Source organism: Nannospalax galili, unplaced genomic scaffold (genome assembly GCF_000622305.1).
Source record: "Nannospalax galili isolate Female #2095 unplaced genomic scaffold, S.galili_v1.0 scaffold231, whole genome shotgun sequence".
Taxonomy (NCBI): domain Eukaryota; kingdom Metazoa; phylum Chordata; class Mammalia; order Rodentia; family Spalacidae; genus Nannospalax; species Nannospalax galili.
In genome coordinates, this window is record NW_008330120.1 from 3971819 (window position 1) to 3991021 (window position 19203).

At 50.6% G+C, this 19203-nt stretch overlaps 1 protein-coding gene across 4 annotated transcripts in view; it reads right to left on the reverse strand.

Annotated features, from left to right (window-relative positions):
- Nucleotides 1-4544: 4544 nt before the first annotated feature.
- The window catches only part of Rtf2 (replication termination factor 2), a 69661-nt gene continuing 55002 nt past the window's right edge, over nt 4545-19203 (reverse strand). For 2 of the 4 annotated variants that reach the window (XM_008842618.3, XM_029568188.1), the window contains exons 6-9: nt 11106-11219; nt 6074-6128; nt 5856-5951; nt 4545-4947 (exon numbers count right to left, since the gene is read on the reverse strand). In XM_008842618.3, coding sequence (XP_008840840.1) covers nt 4772-4947; nt 5856-5951; nt 6074-6128; nt 11106-11219 — 441 coding nt within the window. In that variant the 3' untranslated portion in view covers nt 4545-4771. Of the gene's footprint in view, nt 4951-5855; nt 5952-6073; nt 6129-11105; nt 11220-19203 lie in introns of all 4 variants that reach the window. The other 2 variants (XM_008842613.3, XM_029568184.1) reach the window with 1 other exon arrangement.

The window sequence follows — 19203 nt, forward strand, 5'->3', positions numbered from 1 at the left end:
GGGAACCTCAATTGAGGAATTGTCTCCACTGGACCAGCCTGTGGCCATGTCTGTGAGGCATTTTCTTGATTGTTGAGTGATGTGGGAGGGCCCAGCCCACTGTGGGTGGTGCCACCTCTGGGCAGGTGGTCCTATATTGTATAAGAAAGTAGGCTGAGCCCAGGCCAGGGGGCAAGCCAGTAAGCAGCGTTCCTCCATGGTCTGTGCTCCAGGTTCCTGCCCTGAAGCTTCCCTGCCTTGATGATGGACTGTAAGCCAAATAAACCATTTCCTCCCCAAGTTGGGTTTGGTCAGTAGTGTTTTTATCACAGCAGTAGAGGGTACCTAGGGCAGGGGCCATGGATGTCTTTCTTTTGACCTGCGTTGTCTCCCTGAATAGTGATGTGCCGATTTAAGCACTGTGGGAACATCGTCTAGGTGGTTAGGGAGATGGCTCAGTAGTAAATTCTTGCGTGCAAGCATGAGGACTCGAGATTAACACAGGTGACCTGCATTAAAAAGCAGGGTGTGGTGGTGGTGTGCACTTATGTCAGTGCTGGGGATGCAGTCAGCCAGCCAGCCAGTGAGACACCCTGTCTTTAAAAGCAAGGTGAAGGGGCTGGAGAGATGGCTCAGCAGTTAAGAGCACTGACTGCTCTTGCAGATGACCCAGGTTTGATTCCCAGCACCCACATGGTGGCTACGAACCGTCCTTAACTCCAGTTCCAGGGGAATCCGAAGCCCTCTTCTGACCTCTGCGGCAATGCATGACTCGGGTGCAGTCACATACATGCAGGCAATATACTCACACACATAAAATCTAAACAAAAGAAAGCAAGGTGGACGGAACCTGAGGAACAACACCCAAAAGTTCATCTCTGGCCTCCATATGCACCTGTGTGCAGCTGCACACACGTACAGACACACAGACTAGATTATTTGAAGCCAGCAGTTTGCAGAGGTGAGGTGAAACAAGGCACACTGGTCTGTCCAGCAAGAGACCTGTATTTGTCCCCACTGGGTCACAAGAAGAGACCTTGACAGACTGACCCTGCAGTTTCTAAAGCCGACAGAATAGGATCCAGGGGGCCAACTGTGTTGCACTGGGTGACATGGGTTCCATAGTCTTATCTGTACTGGGTGACATGGGTTCCATAGTCTTACCTGTCAGCCCAAAGGGTACTATCCTCAGGGCACAGCCTCAGCTTCCAGCAAGGCTCTTGCCAGACTTCTGAGCAGATTTGGAGAGATATAGGCCCTGAGGGTAGACTAGAAAACAAGGTTGCGTGTGACATGAAAACGTCCATCCTGACGGCTGAAGCAGGTGGCCCTGGTGCCCACGGCTTTATAGGTTGGGGTGCCCTCCAGACCAGTTTGGAAGTTTATCCATGGCAGGACCAGGGCCCGAGCAGGATGATTTTGTTTGTTGAGATAGGGCCTCCCTGTAGTCCCAGCTGGCCTGGAACTTGCTATGTAGATCAGGCTGGCCTCAGTCTCACAGAGATCCACCTACCTCTACCTCTGAATTGCTAGGATTAAAGGCATGCGCCACCACACCTGGCTCCCAGGCAGGATCTTCACTGGTGTCCCATGGGGAAGGCTGATGACTGCCAAATACTCTGAGGGTACCCAGGTCTACAGACCCTGCCCAAGTCAGCTCTGATAGTGGTCACGGTGGTTGACACCACATGGCATGACTGACACGAATGACCCCATACAATACATGCTGGCTAAGCCTGGCACACTTGAGTTCAGCTATTTGGAAACATTCCCGTGGACTTGAGAGTAGGAATTCCTGAATCCTTTTCCCTTCCGTATGTTCAAGAGTCAGACTCATTTCACAGAACAGAACCAGGGGAAAGTCAGAAAGCTCTGGGAAGGGTTAGGTGTGACACAGGTGGCGGGTGGGTGGAACGAGGGAATCTTTTTAGCTTCCTTGTTTCTTGGCAATGGCACGATAGACTGTCTGGAGACTTGTTTTCTTCCCTCCCCCCCCCCCCCTCTTCTGGCTGGTACAGCAGCTGGGAGTTGGGAGGAGGTGGAAGAAGTGTCTTTGCTTTCCTTTCCGAGGCCAAGACTGATGGCTTCCAGGCCAGGATGTAGCGGGGAAGCCACCATCAGGCTGGACCACTAACTGTTGTGGGCCACAGGGGTCCCATTGGTCTGTAATGTGGGTGGGGATGTCCACTGCTCCACTTCCCTGGGCCACAGGGGCCATCTCATGAAGTGCTGGCTCTCAGGGTGAGCCCTTGAACAGTTCTATCAGCAGACAGCTGACTGACTGTTCCACCCTCATGAGAATAGCTGACCTTGCAGGACCTCAGGCCTCTGAGAGGCCATGCCTTTACTAACCATAGAGTGGGGAAAGGATCACCAAACAAACCCTTGTCCTGCTTTAGCTGACCCTGTCCCAGGCAAGGCAGGGAGGGAGGGAGTCGAACATCCTGGGCTATTTGCTAGAATTTCAGAGGCCAGAAGCTTGGAGACACTGAAATTTTCAAGGCTGAGAAATCGATGTGTTAAAAATGGCTATTAAAAAATGGCTGCAATTAGTAAAATATGACTAAGACTGGTTAGTCCAATTCTCCTTGTAAAGTTACAGAAAAGAATGGTGTTAAAAAATAATTTTAGGGGCTGGGGAGACGGCTCAGCGATTAAGAGCACCGTCTGCTCTTGCAGAGGACCCAGGTTTGATTCCCAGCACTCACATGGTGGCTATGAACCGTCCTTAACACCAGTTCCAGGGGACTCCGCCGCTGCCTTCTGACCTCCGCGGCATTGCATGACCCAGGTGCACTCATATACATACAGGCAATACACTCATACACATAAAATAAAAATAATAAAGAAAAATAATTTAGGCCAAATAAAAAAAGCAATTGTCATGAAAACAAGAGAAAAAAAACAAAAACAAAACTAAAAGCAGTTTATCTGCACAAGAATAGTTCAGGGAAATAAAGCAACTATTTCAGGTTTCTTCTGGAAAAGTCCATAACAAATTTATTAATGTAATCTTTTTTAAAAAAATTATTATTTTTATATGTATTGAATGTTTTGCCTGCATGTATGTAAGTGTACCTGTCTGTGCGATGCCTGCAGAGGTCAGAAGAGGGTGTCAGGTTCCCCTGGGACTGCAGTTAAGGACCACTGTTAGCTGCCATGTGGGTGCTGAGAATCAAACCCAAGTCCTCTGCAAGAGCTGTCAATGCTCATAACGGCTGTACCCTCTCTCCAGCCCCTGTAATCTTTTTGATGCTGTCTTATGTAGCCCAGGCTGGCCTTGTACTTGCTGTGGAGCTAAGGATGCCATCATACTTCTCATCCTCTGCCTCCACCTCCCCAATGCTGGGGCTACAAGTGGGCCCATCACAGCTAGTTTATGTGGTGCTGGGGACTGAACTCAGGGCCTTCTGCATGCTGGGCAAGCACTCTACCAACTGAGCCATATCCTCAGCCCTGGGTAATTTAATTCTGAGTTTAGAACTCACATATATGCCTGTGATTTCAACACTTAGGATGTTGAGGGAGGAAGATCTTGAATTTGAGACCAGCCAGGGCTCTATTGAGACCCAGTCTCAGAACAAACAAACAAACATACTTCTGCAGCTGCTTTGACCTTGTTCTGGAGCGTCACTGGGGCCAGGCCCGCTTACCACTTTAAAGCAGAGCACCAGCAGCCAGTACCAGCAGACTTTTAATTTGAATGTTTTTATTTTCTCTGAGACAGGCTTGCTATGTAGCCCAGGCTAGCCTTCATTTCTCATTGATCCTCTTGCCTCAGTCCTCTGAATGCTATCACCATGCTGTCTGGGAGTGGGGATGCTTTAGCATGTTATGTTACTGTGTGTGGGCCTACATGTGTAGAGACTGGAGGTTGACAGTGGGTGTCTTTCTTGGTTGCACTTTATTTACTGAGGCAGGGTCTCCTGTTGAACCCAGAGCTTGCCATCATGCCCTAGGGAGTCCTATACAAGGACTGAAATCACAGGTGGCCACCATGCTCACCTAGCTTTTATGCAGGTTCTCCTCGGGTTTTGTGGCAAGTGCTTTAACCGCTGAGCATCTCCCCAGCCCAGAAGTGGTCCATGAAGTGCATTCCTGCTGTCCTCTCCTGGGACCCATCACCTTTCTCTATGTGAAGAAGCTGTAGTCATGCACTGCAGGACCTGGGTGTGCTCACTCCCAGGAGATCCCACCAACCACGGAGGCAGCTCTGACCTTTATGTGCAGGGATGGAAGAGGCTCCAGCCACACCAGGGCTGACCTTCGCTGTCAGGCTGGTGACTGCCATTTGCTCACCAAACAGGAAGAGAGAGAGGAAAAGCCAAGAGATGAGAGAAGAGGCAGTCCTAAAATGCTTTACCCGGTACCAGGTGCTCAGGTGCCTGACTAATCTCCAGTCTCTGGATCAGAAGGCAAGAGGGCACCAAGCACGGGCAGCAAGGCCAAAGGCTGCTGGAACTCTGCCCTTCTAAGCTCAGTGCCACTGCCTACTTGACCCGGTAAATTTCACACGTCAGTCGCCTGCACACCGTGAGGAACCTGGAGTCTTTTCATCGTCACTGAAGGATACCGAGGGGACCACCAGGCATTCTGGCCATGGCAAGGGCTAAGCACAGGAGAGGCTGATGATTGTAAGCCACTGCATGTCCTCCCCGGGGCCCACACACTTCCTAACAAGTGAGCACACAGGCCACAGACCACAGAGGAGAATTTATAGCTTGGAGCCACACGGGGACAAGGTGCACAAGACCCCACGGGAGGAGGCGCCCCGCAGGACCGAGGGCTTGCTTCAGAAGCAGTAGGACGTGTGGGTGACCCAATGGGCGCACTCCTCCTTGGAGCGTTTGGCAGAGCTGTGAGTTGTGAAGATGGACTTGTAGGTTTCCGACTCTTCGCTGTCTGCGATGGACCTCTTCAGTGCCCCACTTGGAGGCTTTCCAGCTTTCCCACAAGAGTTCCCACTGGCTGCTAGAAAAACAAAAAGCCAAAGCCAGTAAGGTTGGAGCTAAGGATCACCCAAAATACCAAACTCTTTGTTACTGTTTTTTGAGACAGGGTCTCCCTGTAGCCCCAGCTGGCCAGGAACTTACTGTGTAGACTATGCTGGTCTCTTATCTCATCTACCTCTGGCTCTTGAGCGCTGGGATTAAAAACATGTGCCAACATGCCTGGTTCCATTTTGGTTCTTTTTGAGGGTCTCCCTGTAGCCCCAGCTATCCTGGAATTCACTATGTCGACCAGGTTGGCCTTGAACTCATAGAGATCCACCTGCCTCTGCCTCACAAATACTGGGATCAAAGGCATGCGCCACCAGGCCAGTCAGTATTGAGTTTTAAGAGGCAGGTAAAGAGGAGGACTCTGAGCAGAGAAGAGGAATCCCAGGCAGTGCCAAGGCCCCTCACACAGTGGTCCCTGAGGTGTCTTAAGTCTGGTTCTTGTAGCCACTATGCTGTGCAGTGGTGCTCACTCAGCAGTAAGAAAGTAGCTGGGGCCTGGAGAGATGGCTCAGCAGTAAGAGCACTGGCTGCTCTTTTGGAGGACCCAGTTTGGTTCCCAGCACCGGTATGATGGTAGCTAATAACCACCTATAATTTTAGTTCTAGGGAACCAATGTCTGGCCTCTGCAGGCGTTGCACACATGATGCACTTACATACATGCAGGCAAAACACTCATACACATAAAAAAATCTTTTTTTAAAAAAGAAAGCAGATGGCAGAACCTTCCATCCCGAAAGGGATCCAGGTTGGGGTGTGAGAGCACTTCTTAGCTGCCCTAACAGGGTAGAGTGAGCCACCTATGAATGACTGTGACAAGCTGGAGTTTCCTCTTTGCAACTTCCTCAGCTGTTCTCTGTCCTCCAGGTTAGACCCACCTGCACCTCTGGGAGCTGAGGCGGCTTTCTTCTCTCTAGGATCAGGGCCCATCTCCTCGGGCTTGCCTGCCTTCACGTTTGATGGTCCTGCGGAGTCTATAAAAGAAACAGAATCCACTAAACAAACCCCAAGCCCAAGGGAGTGAGGCCCAAGTGCGTTTAGGAGGCAGCCTGCAGGCTCCCTTTGCTAACACACCAACCTCTTGCACCTTCCTTACCTTCCAGGACACCTGGCTTCGAAACAGACTCTGCTGCCTTGGGCTTCTTTGTTTTCTGTGATAAGAAAAACTGTTAGAAGTGTGCTCAGATTAAGCCCACCTGAGCAGCTAGCGCCCAGGGGCCTCTGACGGGCAGATATATCTTGAACAAGGAGGCATTCTCGGAAGATGACCCAAAAGCCCACTTGACTCAACCCTAACCCCGTGTCCACACTGACTGAGGCTACGCCTCACAGAAGGCTGTCCACACTGACTTTCTTTTCAGTTTTTATAGCTTCAAAAACTCATTCTCAAAAGTCACTGTTAGAGGCCTGGGATGTAGCTCAGTGGTAGAACACCAGTCTAACAATCATAAGCCCTGGGTTTGATCCCCAATACCGCTAACAAAACCAAAACCCAAACACACAAAGTCAACGTTGAGGTAGCCACATGAGTAGCATCCACATTCAAGGCCAGCACAGACACGGACGGAGTCTCATCCACTCTGGGAACTCTGTTTCAAAGCTGTCAAGTTGCTTCAATATTCATTTAGCCATAATGGTTGAAGGCTTATACTAACGAATATGTTAGTTCTAAACTCTGGATTATTCTCGTTAGGTGTAGACACTGGATTACTATGATAGTTACTGGGCAGCCCAAATCACAAAATAAGCTAGCCATTCTAAAATCACATGGCTGCGTCTACATTAGTTCGGCAGTGGGGAGGACCAGCAGGACAATGTTCATTCAGTTGACTTTAAAATGTCATTTCCTGGAGCTGGAGAGATGGCTCAGCAGTTAAGAGCACTGACTGCTCTTGCAGAGGACCTGGGTTCGATTCCCAACACCCACATGGCAGCTATGAACTATCCTTAACTCCAGTTCCAAGGGAATCTGAAGCCCTCTTCTGACCTCCGCAGCATTGCATGACACGGGTGCACACACATACATGCAGGCAATACACTCATACACATAAAATAAAAATAAATTAAAAAAATGTTTTAAATGTCATTTCCTAATACTCAAAAGGGGGCGCTAAAGATGAACCTACTGGGGCATGGTGCCCATACCCGCTGTCTCAACACTAGAGAGGTAAAGGCAAGAGGATCAGGAGTTTAAGAATAAAAAAGTAAGTAATTATTTCAGAAGGCCCTCATCTCTTGCAAACACTGAACAAAAGCCCCTTGTCAAGCAGTGGCCTTCAGCGCAACATACATGTGCAATGTGGGTTTTTTTTGGTTTTTTTTTTTTTTGGTCTTTTTGAGACAGGGTCTCCCTGTAGCCCCAGCTGTCCTGGAACTCACTATGTAGACCAGGCTGGCCTTGAACTCACAGAGATCCGCTTGCCTCTGCCTCCCAAGTGCTGGGACTACAGGCATGCGCCACCATACCCGGCTGCAATGTGGTTTTTAACATTGAACAAAACATAAGAACCTTTTCATTTCACACATGCAGTGCATGCACGCAAATCTGTAATGGTTGATACCAAACCAAACCAAACCAAACCAAACCAAGCAACCCCACCTCCGAAAAATTAAAAACAAACCCAAACACCAGGACTAAAGAGATGGCTGGGGTTAGGGCACTTGTGCATGTCTGTAACCCCGCACTGCAGTCAGCCTAGCTGAAACCAGAGCTTCCAGTTCAGAGGCCCTATCTCAGAGCAGTAAGACAGTGATCCACACCTGACGTCGTCTTCTGGCTTCTACATGTATGTACACACACACACACACACACACACACACACACACACACGGGGAGAGGGGAGAGGACAGGGAGAGAGGCAACCCTCCCCAAACCAGAGACAACTGTTTAGAGAGGGGAGAGGGGAGAGGACAGGGAGAGAGGCAACCCTCCCCAAACCAGAGACAACTGTTTAGTTCTAAGCCCTCCATTTATGGCTGAGTTGTTTGAAAAGAGGCACAGAGGCTAAGCGTGTCCACAGTGTGAGGAGACTGGGAAATATTTTGTATCTTGGTAGCAGTAACTAAGGGTATCTACAGAGGCTCTGCTGAGGAGCCTGCAGAGGGGACCCAAGTTCCACTGGGCTTTGCGCAACTTGGCAGGAAGCCTGTGACAAAGGAAACTCGTCCCAAACAGTTTTATGAAAATCTCTAGCAGCTTCCTTTAGGAAAATTTCCCGTTTTTTAATTTTTGTTTTCTGTGTGCCCGTGTGTTGCCTGTGTGCAGGTAAGTGCATCCGTGCCGTGCAATGCCTGCGGAGGACAGAAGAGGGTGTTGTATCCCCTAGAACTGGAGTTACGGACAGTTGCTAGCTGCCATGTGGGCATTGGGATTTGAACCTGAGTCTCCTGCAAGAACAACCAGTGTTCTTAACTGCTGAGCCATCTCTCCAGCCCCCTTTGTGTTTTTAAAAACACTGACCAAGGACAACAATGAAGAGCAGGCAGAGCCTTGGCTGCCATCTTTGTTAAAGACACCTCAGGCTTTTCTGTGTTCTTAGGGCAAAATCAGAGTAATGCAGAAAAGTAGAAAACCAACCTAAAATTAACACATCAGACGTTTGATTTTTTTTTCTTTGTCTTTTTGAGACAGGGTCTCCCTGTAGCACCAGCTGCCCTGGAACTCACTATGTAGACCAGGCTGGGCTTGAACTCACAGAGATCCGCCTGCCTCTGCCTCCCTAGTGCTGGGACTAAAGGCCTGTGTCGCCACACCTGGCTCATGTTTGGGTTTTTACCTCAAGACACAACTGACTATTCTTAGTTATGCTGTATTACATTCTTGTAAACAGCTCCCCAGATCATTCTGTGCCATCTGATCTCAAAGATGGCCAAAATTCCTTATGCTATGTGTATTTGCATACAAGACATGCATTATGCTCTAGGATAAAAGGAGATGGGAATGAATCTTGCTCCTTCTGCAAGCCTGGTCCATGCACAACCCTAATGCTGCCTGTATGCTTAACCATCAGTTTTTTTGTGTGTGTGTTTTTGAGACAGGGTCTCCCTGTAGCCCCAGCTGGCCTGGCACTCACTATGTAGACCAGGGGTGACCTTGAACTCACAGAGATCCGCCTGCCTCTGCTTCCCAAGTGCTGGGATCAAAGGCGTGCACCACCACGTCCAGCAAAACCATCAGCTTTTAAAGCTTCACAACCATGAACTGTATATCCTTCCAGGGTGACGGGCTTCTGTCCTTTCTTCTATGCCTACAGAGTCCACAAAGCAAAGCCCTGAAACCCATTCCATTGTTAGGTCTCCACCCACTCTGAAGGCCTGGCAGACGCAGGCCAACTTCGGGTCAGTTATTTTCCCCACAGGTTTATATCCTTGGTGCTCCTGGTTTCATAGAACTTCCAGCATTCTGGGGCTCAGCGGTTAAGAACACTAGCTGCTCTTGCAGAAGACCTGGGTTCGAATCCCAGCACCCACACAGCAGCTAACAACCTTCGGTTCCAGGGAATCCAATGCTCTCTTCTGACCTCCACGGGCACTGCAGGACACAGGTGCACTTACATGCAGGCCGTACACTCATACACAAAAACTAAAAAATAATAAAAATATTAAAAACACTTCCAGCATTCTTCTGCCTTAGGGTTTTGTTTGGTTGTCTGAGTTCCGGGATCAAACCCACAGTTGTGCATGTCAGGCAGGTGCCCTACCACTGAGCCACAACCCCAGCCTTGAGTCTCCAAACTGTTCTTGGATTGTCCATCCTCCTGCCTCCATTTTATGAGTACTGGATTACAGGAATGTACCACATCTAGAGTTTTACCTTAATTCTGAGTCCATAAAGTTTTCCCTCAAGTTTATCTTGAACTTTTCTATTAAAAAAACAAAGACTAGCTGGGCGTGGTGGTGCACGCCTTTAATCCCAGTGCTCGGGAGGCAGAGGCAGGCAGATCTCTGTGAGTTCAAGGCCACCCTGGTCTACATAATGAGTTCCAGGACAGCTGGGGCTACAGGGAGACCCCATCTCAAAAAGACCAAAACAAACAAACAAACAAACAAACAAAAAAACCCCAAAGACTCAGGGCTGTCAAAATGGCTCACAGGGAAGGTATCTGCCACCAAGGCTGGTGACCTGAGTTTTATCCCTGGGACTCACTTGGTAGAAGGGGGAAAACTAGCACAGACTGTCCTCTGACCTCAAACACAAGCTGTGGCATGCATACACACACATGTGCATGCTCACATGCACACACACACTAAATTAAAAAAAAACAAAAAACAACAAACCACTCACAAAGGGTCAGCTAACATCTGTTCACAATAAATCATAAGACATTCTGCTGGACCCAGGATCCAGAGCACACAGTGGTTTCTAGACTGACAATTCCTGAGTCTGCCTACGTGGTGTTACTTGGCAATGTTTCCACTGCCTCTGGAGTACGGTCCCAAAGTCGGGAAACAAGTGAGAAGGCTCTGCCAACCCCCTCCCCCGCCCCCCACAAGGCTCCTCCCTACCCCGAGATGGACCTCAAGGGCTGTACCCCTTGGCCTAGGAGAGGACACAAGCAGGTGCCCAGGGAGGAGCTGAATAAGAACAAAGTCAGTGACAAGTGCATGAAATGCAGTGAAGCCCGTTACTTTATACGCCAATAGAAAAGGCAGTGGCAGCAGCTGCCCAGGGCCGCCGGGCTGCAGGTGACTGAGGCGCCAAGCTCAGGTGTGCTGCGGTGACAGCAGCTTTCCGCTCTTGCCTTTGTCAAGTTGTGGAAATGGACCACATGTCTTTCCATTTCTTTTTTAGCAGTGGTGATGGAACCCAGGACTTCTCCCTAAAGTGATACCCACAGGCCACACGAGACAGCAATTGTGGCTGCTTTTCCCTGAGAGCACGCTAACGCCACCCGGACATGTGCTCAGTGGGTACCAGCTTTTTCATCTTCCCAGCACCCCCAAGTCCTGCGCAGATGCTGGTCACCCCCTTCACTAGTGACAAGGCCTGATGCAGCCAGGCCATGAAGAGAACCTGACTGCAGGCTGGGCCTCCTGGGTCGAGACGCCTCGGCCGTGTACACCTCCCAGAAGCAGCCATCAGGCACCTCCGTTGCTCGAAATGGGCAGACATGAAGCCCCCTCATTACCTTCTCCAGCTTGGCCCGCAGTCGCCTCTCCTCCATCCTCTTCTTCAGCGTCTCCACATCCTCCTTGGTGCCATTGAGCACAATGACGTCATCCTCCAGGAAGGCAGCCCCACACTGGAGGCAAAAAGTGGGGTAGAGTTGGTCAGTACCAGAGAAGCTGATGGGCTCCCATGGCAGCTCAGCTGCTCCCAGGTCCAGCCCCAGGCCTGTCTGGAAACTGATTCTGGAGGGGTCTGACACATGACTGACAGGGTGGCTCACAGTACCCAGATTTACGTACATTGATTCATGCTGAACACCCACTTTCCTTCTGGGAATCTGTAATCTCTGTATGTGCTGGACAGGGGCAAAGAACCTGGGCCCTGAGGCTCCAGTGGGCTTCCCTGAACAGATGACCACCTGATGCTGCTGTGCCATGTTGCTGGCGTCTTTCTAGAAAGTCCAAGTACAGATGTTACAAGGACAGTGACCTAAGACACAGCACAGTCATCCACTCACCTGTCCGTGCTCAGACGTGCCTGCTGTATACACAAGTCCAGGCTTAGCAAGCCCCCCCCTCACAAAGTCCACCTGCAGCCATACCGTGAAATCTGTCTCCCACACCCTCCTGTGTGAGGTATGTAGCACCCTGCTTCTCTGTCTGCATTGGGCAGATCTGCACTAGCTTTACATTGTGTGGTCCTCGCTGGCACACGGAGGCAGCAGGACCAGGCCAGGAAGAGGGACATAGCAAGCCTCTGTCACTGGAACTGAGATTTTCGCTCCCATCTCACGGGAGCCCCTGAGTCACTACCTTTCGGCCTTCGTCTCCTCAGCTGTAACCCCAGTGCAGGGACCCTCAAAGGAGGGCTGTTCTGCCCCCCCAGGGGACCGCGCACTCTGGAGACAGCCACATCTGCTACGGTATCTTCTGTGCAAAAGCCAGGGAAGCTACTGAGCATCTGTAAAGGCAGCTCTCACCACTGCAGCAGCAATCACACCACTGCGGCAACAATCACACCACTGCGGCAGCAATAACACCACTGCGGCAATCACACCACTGCAGCAATCACACCACTGCGGCAACAATCACACCACTGCAGCAGCAGTCACACCACTGCAACAATCACACCACTGCGGCAATCACACCACTGCGGCAACAATCACACCACTGGGGCAGCAGTCACACCACTGCAACAATCACACCACTGCAGCAATCACACCACTGCAGCAATCACACCACTGCGGCAATCACACCACTGCAGCAATCACACCACTGCGGCAACAATCACACCACTGCAGCAGCAGTCACACCACTGCAACAATCACACCACTGCGGCAATCACACCACTGCGGCAACAATCACACCACTGGGGCAGCAGTCACACCACTGCAACAATCACACCACTGCAACAATCACACCACTGCAGCAACAATCACACCACTGCAGCAACAATCACACCACTGCGGCAATCACACCACTGCAGCAATCACACCACTGCGGTGCTGAGGCTGAGAAACCCAGGACACAGTCTAAATGCCTAAGTGCAAAAACCAAAATTCTGCAAGAATAATTCTAGGAAAACATGCTTTGCATGCTCTAAAAGAAGGGCCGCAGTCACACCACTGCGGCAGCAATCACACCACTGCGGCAGCAATCACACCACTGCGGCAATCACACCACTGCGGCGGCAATCACACCACTGCGGCAGCAATCACACCACTGCGGCAATCACACCACTGCGGCAACAATCACACCACTGCAGCAGCAGTCACACCACTGCAACAATCAGACCACTGCGGCAATCACACCACTGCGGCAACAATCACACCACTGCGGCAATCACACCACTGCGGCAGCAATCATACCACTGTGGCAGCAATCACACCACTGCGGCAGCAATCATACCACTGTGGCAATCACACCACTGCGGCAATCACACCACTGCGGCAGCAATCATACCACTGTGCTGAGGCTGAGAAACCCAGGACACAGTCTAAATGCCTAAGTGCAAAAACCAAAATTCTGCAAGAATAATTCTAGGAAAACATGCTTTGCATGCTCTAAAAGAAGGAGGTAGCGTAATGAAGGCAGGTTTTGCTATGTGAAAATGACCAACTTTTACATGACAGCCAAAATACACAAAATAAACTAGAACCCAAGGCTAGACGACATTTACAGCACATACAACATTCAAAGGGCTGATCTACAGAACAGTCACAGTCACTGAGAAGCATCTATAACGCCACACCCCAGCCCAGAACAGAAAGGCTCCCAAGAGCCAGTGCTTATGGCCCCGCCCTTCCAGCAGCCCCTCGGCCTCTGAAACCCCAGCTGCAAGCCAGAGCTGTGTCCACGCAGGATCTCACCACTGCTTCCTGTGTCTTGAAGTACACTCTAGAAGCCACCTACGTATCTTCCGCCGGATGAACACAAGAAACCTCAGCTTCCAACCACCATACACAATCTTGAAGGAGGAAAAGTCCTGCCATGTTCAACAGCACAGGTCAACTTGGGGAAAACCTAGTGTGTGAAACCATGAAACCACTCAGAGGAAAATACTGCAGTCTCATACGTGGAACTAAAAGTCAAAGACAGAGACAGAACGCCGGTTCCCAGGAACAGGTGGACAGCACAAGTCAATGGGGGGGGGTGTCCTGAGATGCCATACCTGGCTTGATGCCTAGATGTCAAGACTCCACCAGGCTCTTTCTTGCCACACACTGGCATCATGAAGGAGATGGAAACAGTCACTACTTGGCTGGAACAGTCACCCGACACGTCCGCCAGAACATGATCTTACACACTTTACATACCCACATCAGCAAAGTCTTGGTTTAAAAGCCCAGGATGGATTTAGGGGTCGGGCGTGATAGCCTTTAATCCAGCACTTGGGAGGCAGAGGCAGGTGGATCTCTGCAAGTTCAAGACCAGCCTGGTCTACATAGTGAGTTCCAGGCCAGCTGGGACCCTCTCAAAAAGACCGAAAAAAAAAAAAAGTTTTCTTAGTATTAACCTTGCAAAGGCTGAGGATGGCAGCTGGTTTGTAAGGCCACAGGGAACAGCCACTCACTCATTCGCTCCCTTGACTAGACTGCTTGGACAAGACAATTTAAAGTCCTAGTTCGTGGCATTTCACCAAGAGTAAGGCACCGGCTAACTATGAGCCAGGCCTGAGGATCTCTCCAAACTGGAACGCACCAAAGTGCCATGGGGTCACGTGCTAATGTTATGCTTAATCACTGAGGGACTAGCACTCTTCAAAAGGTTTTCCAGGGGCTGGAGAGATGGCTCAGCAGTTAAGAGCACTGACTGCTCTTGCAGAGGACCCGGGTTCGATTCCCAGCACCCACATGGCAGCTACAAACCGTCCTTAACTCCAGTTCCAGGGGAGTCCAAAGCCCTCTTCTGACCTGTGTGGCACTGCACGACACGGGTGCACTCACATACATGCAGGTGATACATTAATACATATAAAATAAAAAATAATAAAGTATTAAAAAAAAGGTTTTCCAAAGCAGACCCCCACTTCACCCCACAGACAGTGCACAGGGCTCGGTTCCCCGTGGGGAGGGGTTCAGGGGTCAGGTGGAGCCATGTTGTACTGCTTTTCACTGAATTTTCTTGGCAACTGAAGATGCTGAGGATCTCAAAGTACTTTTTGGCCACCTGCATCTCCTCTTTGGAGAAATTTCTACTTAAATTGCTGGCCCATCCCTTCCCAGAACTGTTTCTTTACTGCTGAGCTGTAGAGTTCTTAGTGTATTCTGGATATGAATTCTGCCTTAGCTCACCTGGACTGCACAACAAAACACCTTATCCCGGGTGATGCGACACGAGAAGGTGATGCCACAGTTCTGGGCTGGGGAGGGCCCGTTCCAGGGATGAAGCTGTGTGTTCACATGGTGGAAGGGGAAGGATGCCCTCCAGCCTCTTGTGTGAGGGCACTAACCATGCCTGGGGGCTCTGACTCTTTAGACACGATCTCCCTGTAGTTCCAGCTCCAGCGGGCCTGGAACTCGATATGTAGACCAGGCTGGCCTCTCCACAGAAATGGAATGAAGAATGGCGTGAGGTGCCCACTGTGATGCAGGCTGGGGCTGCATCCAAAGAGAAGGCTCTTGTTCTCAGACCCTGGGGCAGGAAGGCAGGAGGTCACCTGGGAAGTCCTGGGCCAGGGAGACTGAGCTAGAGGGTCTTTTCCTCAGAGAGGGGGTAGAGAAGGGTCTGAGGAACCTAGTGAGGTGGTAGGGAAGGCGGGGGGGGGCACGGAGCCTTGCTCAGGCGTAAATAACCCTCCTGAGGCAACGCAGAGTGCAGGAGGTGCCGTTCCTCCCTCTGGGAGCCCCGCAGCTGCTTCCTTCCAGAGCCTGCAACCCACACCTGCCTCTCTTTTTTAACATCAGAGGAAAAGTCACCAATGTATTTTACACTTGACACAAAAACTATGAAGCACAAAAGTCAGAAGACTTTGAACCAGAGTTCTGTGAGGAAGGAATTCTTAGAGAGAACAGGAGCTTTTCAGAGTTCAATCACTGTCACGCAGATCCCAGAATCCACCAGGCAGGGACTCGGTACCATGCGGGGCCATAGGCCTGCTCTCCGCTCCATCCTGGGTTTTCAGTTTGCCTTTTTTTCCTCTCTGTTTGGGACAGGGTCCCAAAAGTGGCTCTGGTTGGCCTTGAACTTGTGGCAATCCTCCTGCCCTTCCCTTCTCTGACTTCCTTCCCCATTTCCCTTCCTTTTCCCTCCCCCTCCCGTCTATGGTGTGGGCAGCAGCTCTCTCCTGCAGATGTGGCTGTGGCCTGACTCTGCACACACATATTCAGCACTAATATGTTTTCGACACTGCCTGTCAGGAGCTTCTGTATTCAAAACAGAGCTCTCTTAAACCTGTAATCCCAGCACTCAGGAGACTGAGGCAGAACTGCCATGAGTTTAAGGCTGGCCCGGACTACACAGTGAGTTTAGGCTGCACGGAATTACAGAGCAAGAACCCCTCCCCCAACCCCCATCTCTTTGTCTGTCTCTGACTCTGTCTCTCAACTCATGCACCCATAGCACTCAGTACCTTGGAATGTGGTGAAGGAATCCTCCTGAGGGGCAGGCAGGACTAGCAGACAGAGTTTCAGCAGGGCCCACCGCCAGGCTGCAGCTCCTCTCCCCATGAACAGCTAAGGGCCACCTTGAGCCAGAAGGAAGGGCAGGGCTGATGCACAGACAGAGATGGCTCACAGGGACTGATCCATATTATGCTTTTTTTGGTCTTTTTGAGACAGGGTCTCCCTGTAGCCCCAGCTGGCCTGGAACTCACTATGTAGACCAGGCTGGCCTCAAACTCACAGACAGCCTCCTGCTCCTGCCTCTCAAGTGCTGGGATTAAAGGTGTGCGCCACTATGCCCCGCCACACTCTGCCATTCATCTTTTTTTTTCCTCTCCTTTTCTTTTTCTGAGACAGGGCTAGCCTGGAACTACATAATTCAAGCTGGCCTGGAACTCAGGGCACTTCTGCTTCAGGCTTCTAAGTGCTGGGATTAAACCGAGAGCCAGCATGCCCAGATCTTCCTAAACGTTGAGACAGGGTTTCACTATGTAATCCAGGCCGGCCTTGAACTCCCTATATAGTCCAAGTTGATTTCAAACCTTTGATCCTCCTGCCCCTACCTGTTAAGGCACAGGCCACCACGTATGGCTGCTCTTTGATTCTTCTAGATAAACTAGAAACATAGCATAAGACACATGGCTCTCGTTTGTTCAAGGCTTCATCAACAGGGCCAGGCCCAAAGGTGGAGGAGACTCAGTGCTGGCTGCTCCATCCCAAGACACACTCTATCAAACCATTTAGTTCCCCTGGCTTCACTATTTAAAACACATCTGTCGGGGCAGTGAGACGGTTAGGGTGCTTGCTGCCAAGCCTGATGACCTGCGCTTGATCCCTGGAACCCACATGGTAAAAGGAGGTGTGCTGGATAGCTTTAGTGTCAACTTGACACACCTGGGTTGAGGGAGCCTCAATTGGGGAATTGCCTCTATTGGACTGGCCTGTGGCCATGTCTGAAGGGCATCTTCTTGATGAGTGATGTGGGAGGGCCTAGCCTACTGTGGGTGGTGCCACTCCTGGGCAGGTGGGCCTATGTTGTATAAGAAAGCAGGGTGAGAGGAGCCGAGGGAGCAAGCCAGTAAGCAGCGTTCCTCCATGGCCTGTGCTCCAGCTCCTGCCTCCAGGTTCCTGCCCTGAGTTCCTACCTTGGGCTCCCTGATGAACTGCATGCGACCTGGGAGATGTAAGACAAATAAACCCTTTCCTCCCCAAGTTGGTATTGGTCAGAGCATTTTGTCACAGCAATGAAGAACAAACTAAGACAGGAGGGAACTGACTTCCAAAAGCTGTTGTCTGACCTCTACGCATGCACAGTACACGGGCATGCAGACTAGTAAATAAAAGTACAGTGCTGTCTAGGGTAACCCTAAAGAAAGAAGAGATAGGAAATTTGCCTGCTGTTCTTAAGAGCATTTTAAGAATGTGATTATGAACCTCACAAATCACTACCTTAACCAGCAGGTTTTCAAGAACGAGGGCTGCACACCTCTCATCTGGACTGCTGTTTTCAGAGTCTGAGGGCTGCAGGGCCCTCATCTGGACTGCTGTTTTCAGAGTCTGAGGGCTGCAGGGCTCTCATCTGGACTGCTGTTTTCAGAGTCTGAGGGCTGCAGGGCCCTCATCTGGACTGCTGTTTTCAGAGTCTGAGGGCTGCAGGGCTCTCATCTGGACTGCTGTTTTCAGAGTCTGAGGGCTGCAGGGCTCTCATCTGGACTGCTGTTTTCAGAGTCTGAGGGCTGCAGGGCCCTCGTCTGGGCTGCTGTTTTTTGTTGGCACCTCATTTTGTTTATTTATTTTCTTTTGGCAGGTGTACAGTCCTGGGAAACTCTCAGGTATCAAATGCTGCGGTGCTGTCTTTTCCACTAAGACGTCAGAATCGACAAGAATAAAAGTCCCTGGAGATGCTAAGGCGGCTCAGCCTGCCAGGTAACTCAGGAGCAGAAGCGGTGAGGGAGCAGCGGAGGGAAGAGAGGTGGCTGGCCGCACCTGCCCTGCCTGGAGGCCCCTGCTCTGCCCAGTCGAGGTTCAGAGAGCAGCACCTTCTGGTGAGTGTCCCTTAAGAGGTGGGACAGTGGACCAGCTAGGTGGGTGTGAGTTCTGAAGGGAAATGGGGTTTCCTTGGGCCTGTACGACTACAAGGCAGAGATCAGTGACATCAGACATGCGGACATCGTTTATGCCTCAAAAGCAGTCCCCATGGTTACTCCAAAGGAAAAAAGTGGACCACCTCCACAGCACAAGCTCACCAGATTTTCACATTTGAAAAGTGACCAGGTCAAGCCCTGACTTAACTAAGCCACCTAGAGGCCATGCCCAAAGCTTCAGGTTCTATTTGTGCCAATAATGAAAATGAACTGTCCTGTTGGCTGTGCCTGTTCTAAGTGGATACCCTAACAGGAAGCCTTCCTCTTCAGATACGTGACTAAAAACACCTTATATAGAATCTAGGGCCAGGCATGCCTACACAGTCGGACAGCTCTGCATTCAAAATCGGCCCAACCAACACGGTATGTTCAAGTAATTTACAGAGCCTGCTCAAGTCCGGGGAGCTGTGAGCATCGTGCTGAGGCCGCAGAAGACAAAGCAACAGACCAGAGCTTAAACTGCTGTGACCACTCAAGTCACAGCACTCAGCAAATGGAGGGGCTGTGACACACAGGGCCTGGGCACCAAGAACTGCCAGGCTGGTGAGCACCAAGCCTGCGTGTGAAAGAGCACCCGATTCCTGTGGCCTTTCAGTGTCCTAGGAGGCAGGTGTCACCCCATCTGCAGTGGAATAAGCACTGCTCCCCTATTTCCTAGTGCTGCAGCCACATCTGGTCTTGGACAAAGCAGCATCCTCAGCCTCTAGGTGGCCACCTCGCTCTCGATGTGACACATGCAGTAAGGAGCTGAGCTCAGGAAAACATTCTTTGAATACTGCTGATTAAACAAACACAATGCTTCTAAGGATGAATATCACAGAGTATGTTACAAAATACGTAGTAACAACAGTGGACAGGCTTGTGCTCAAGAG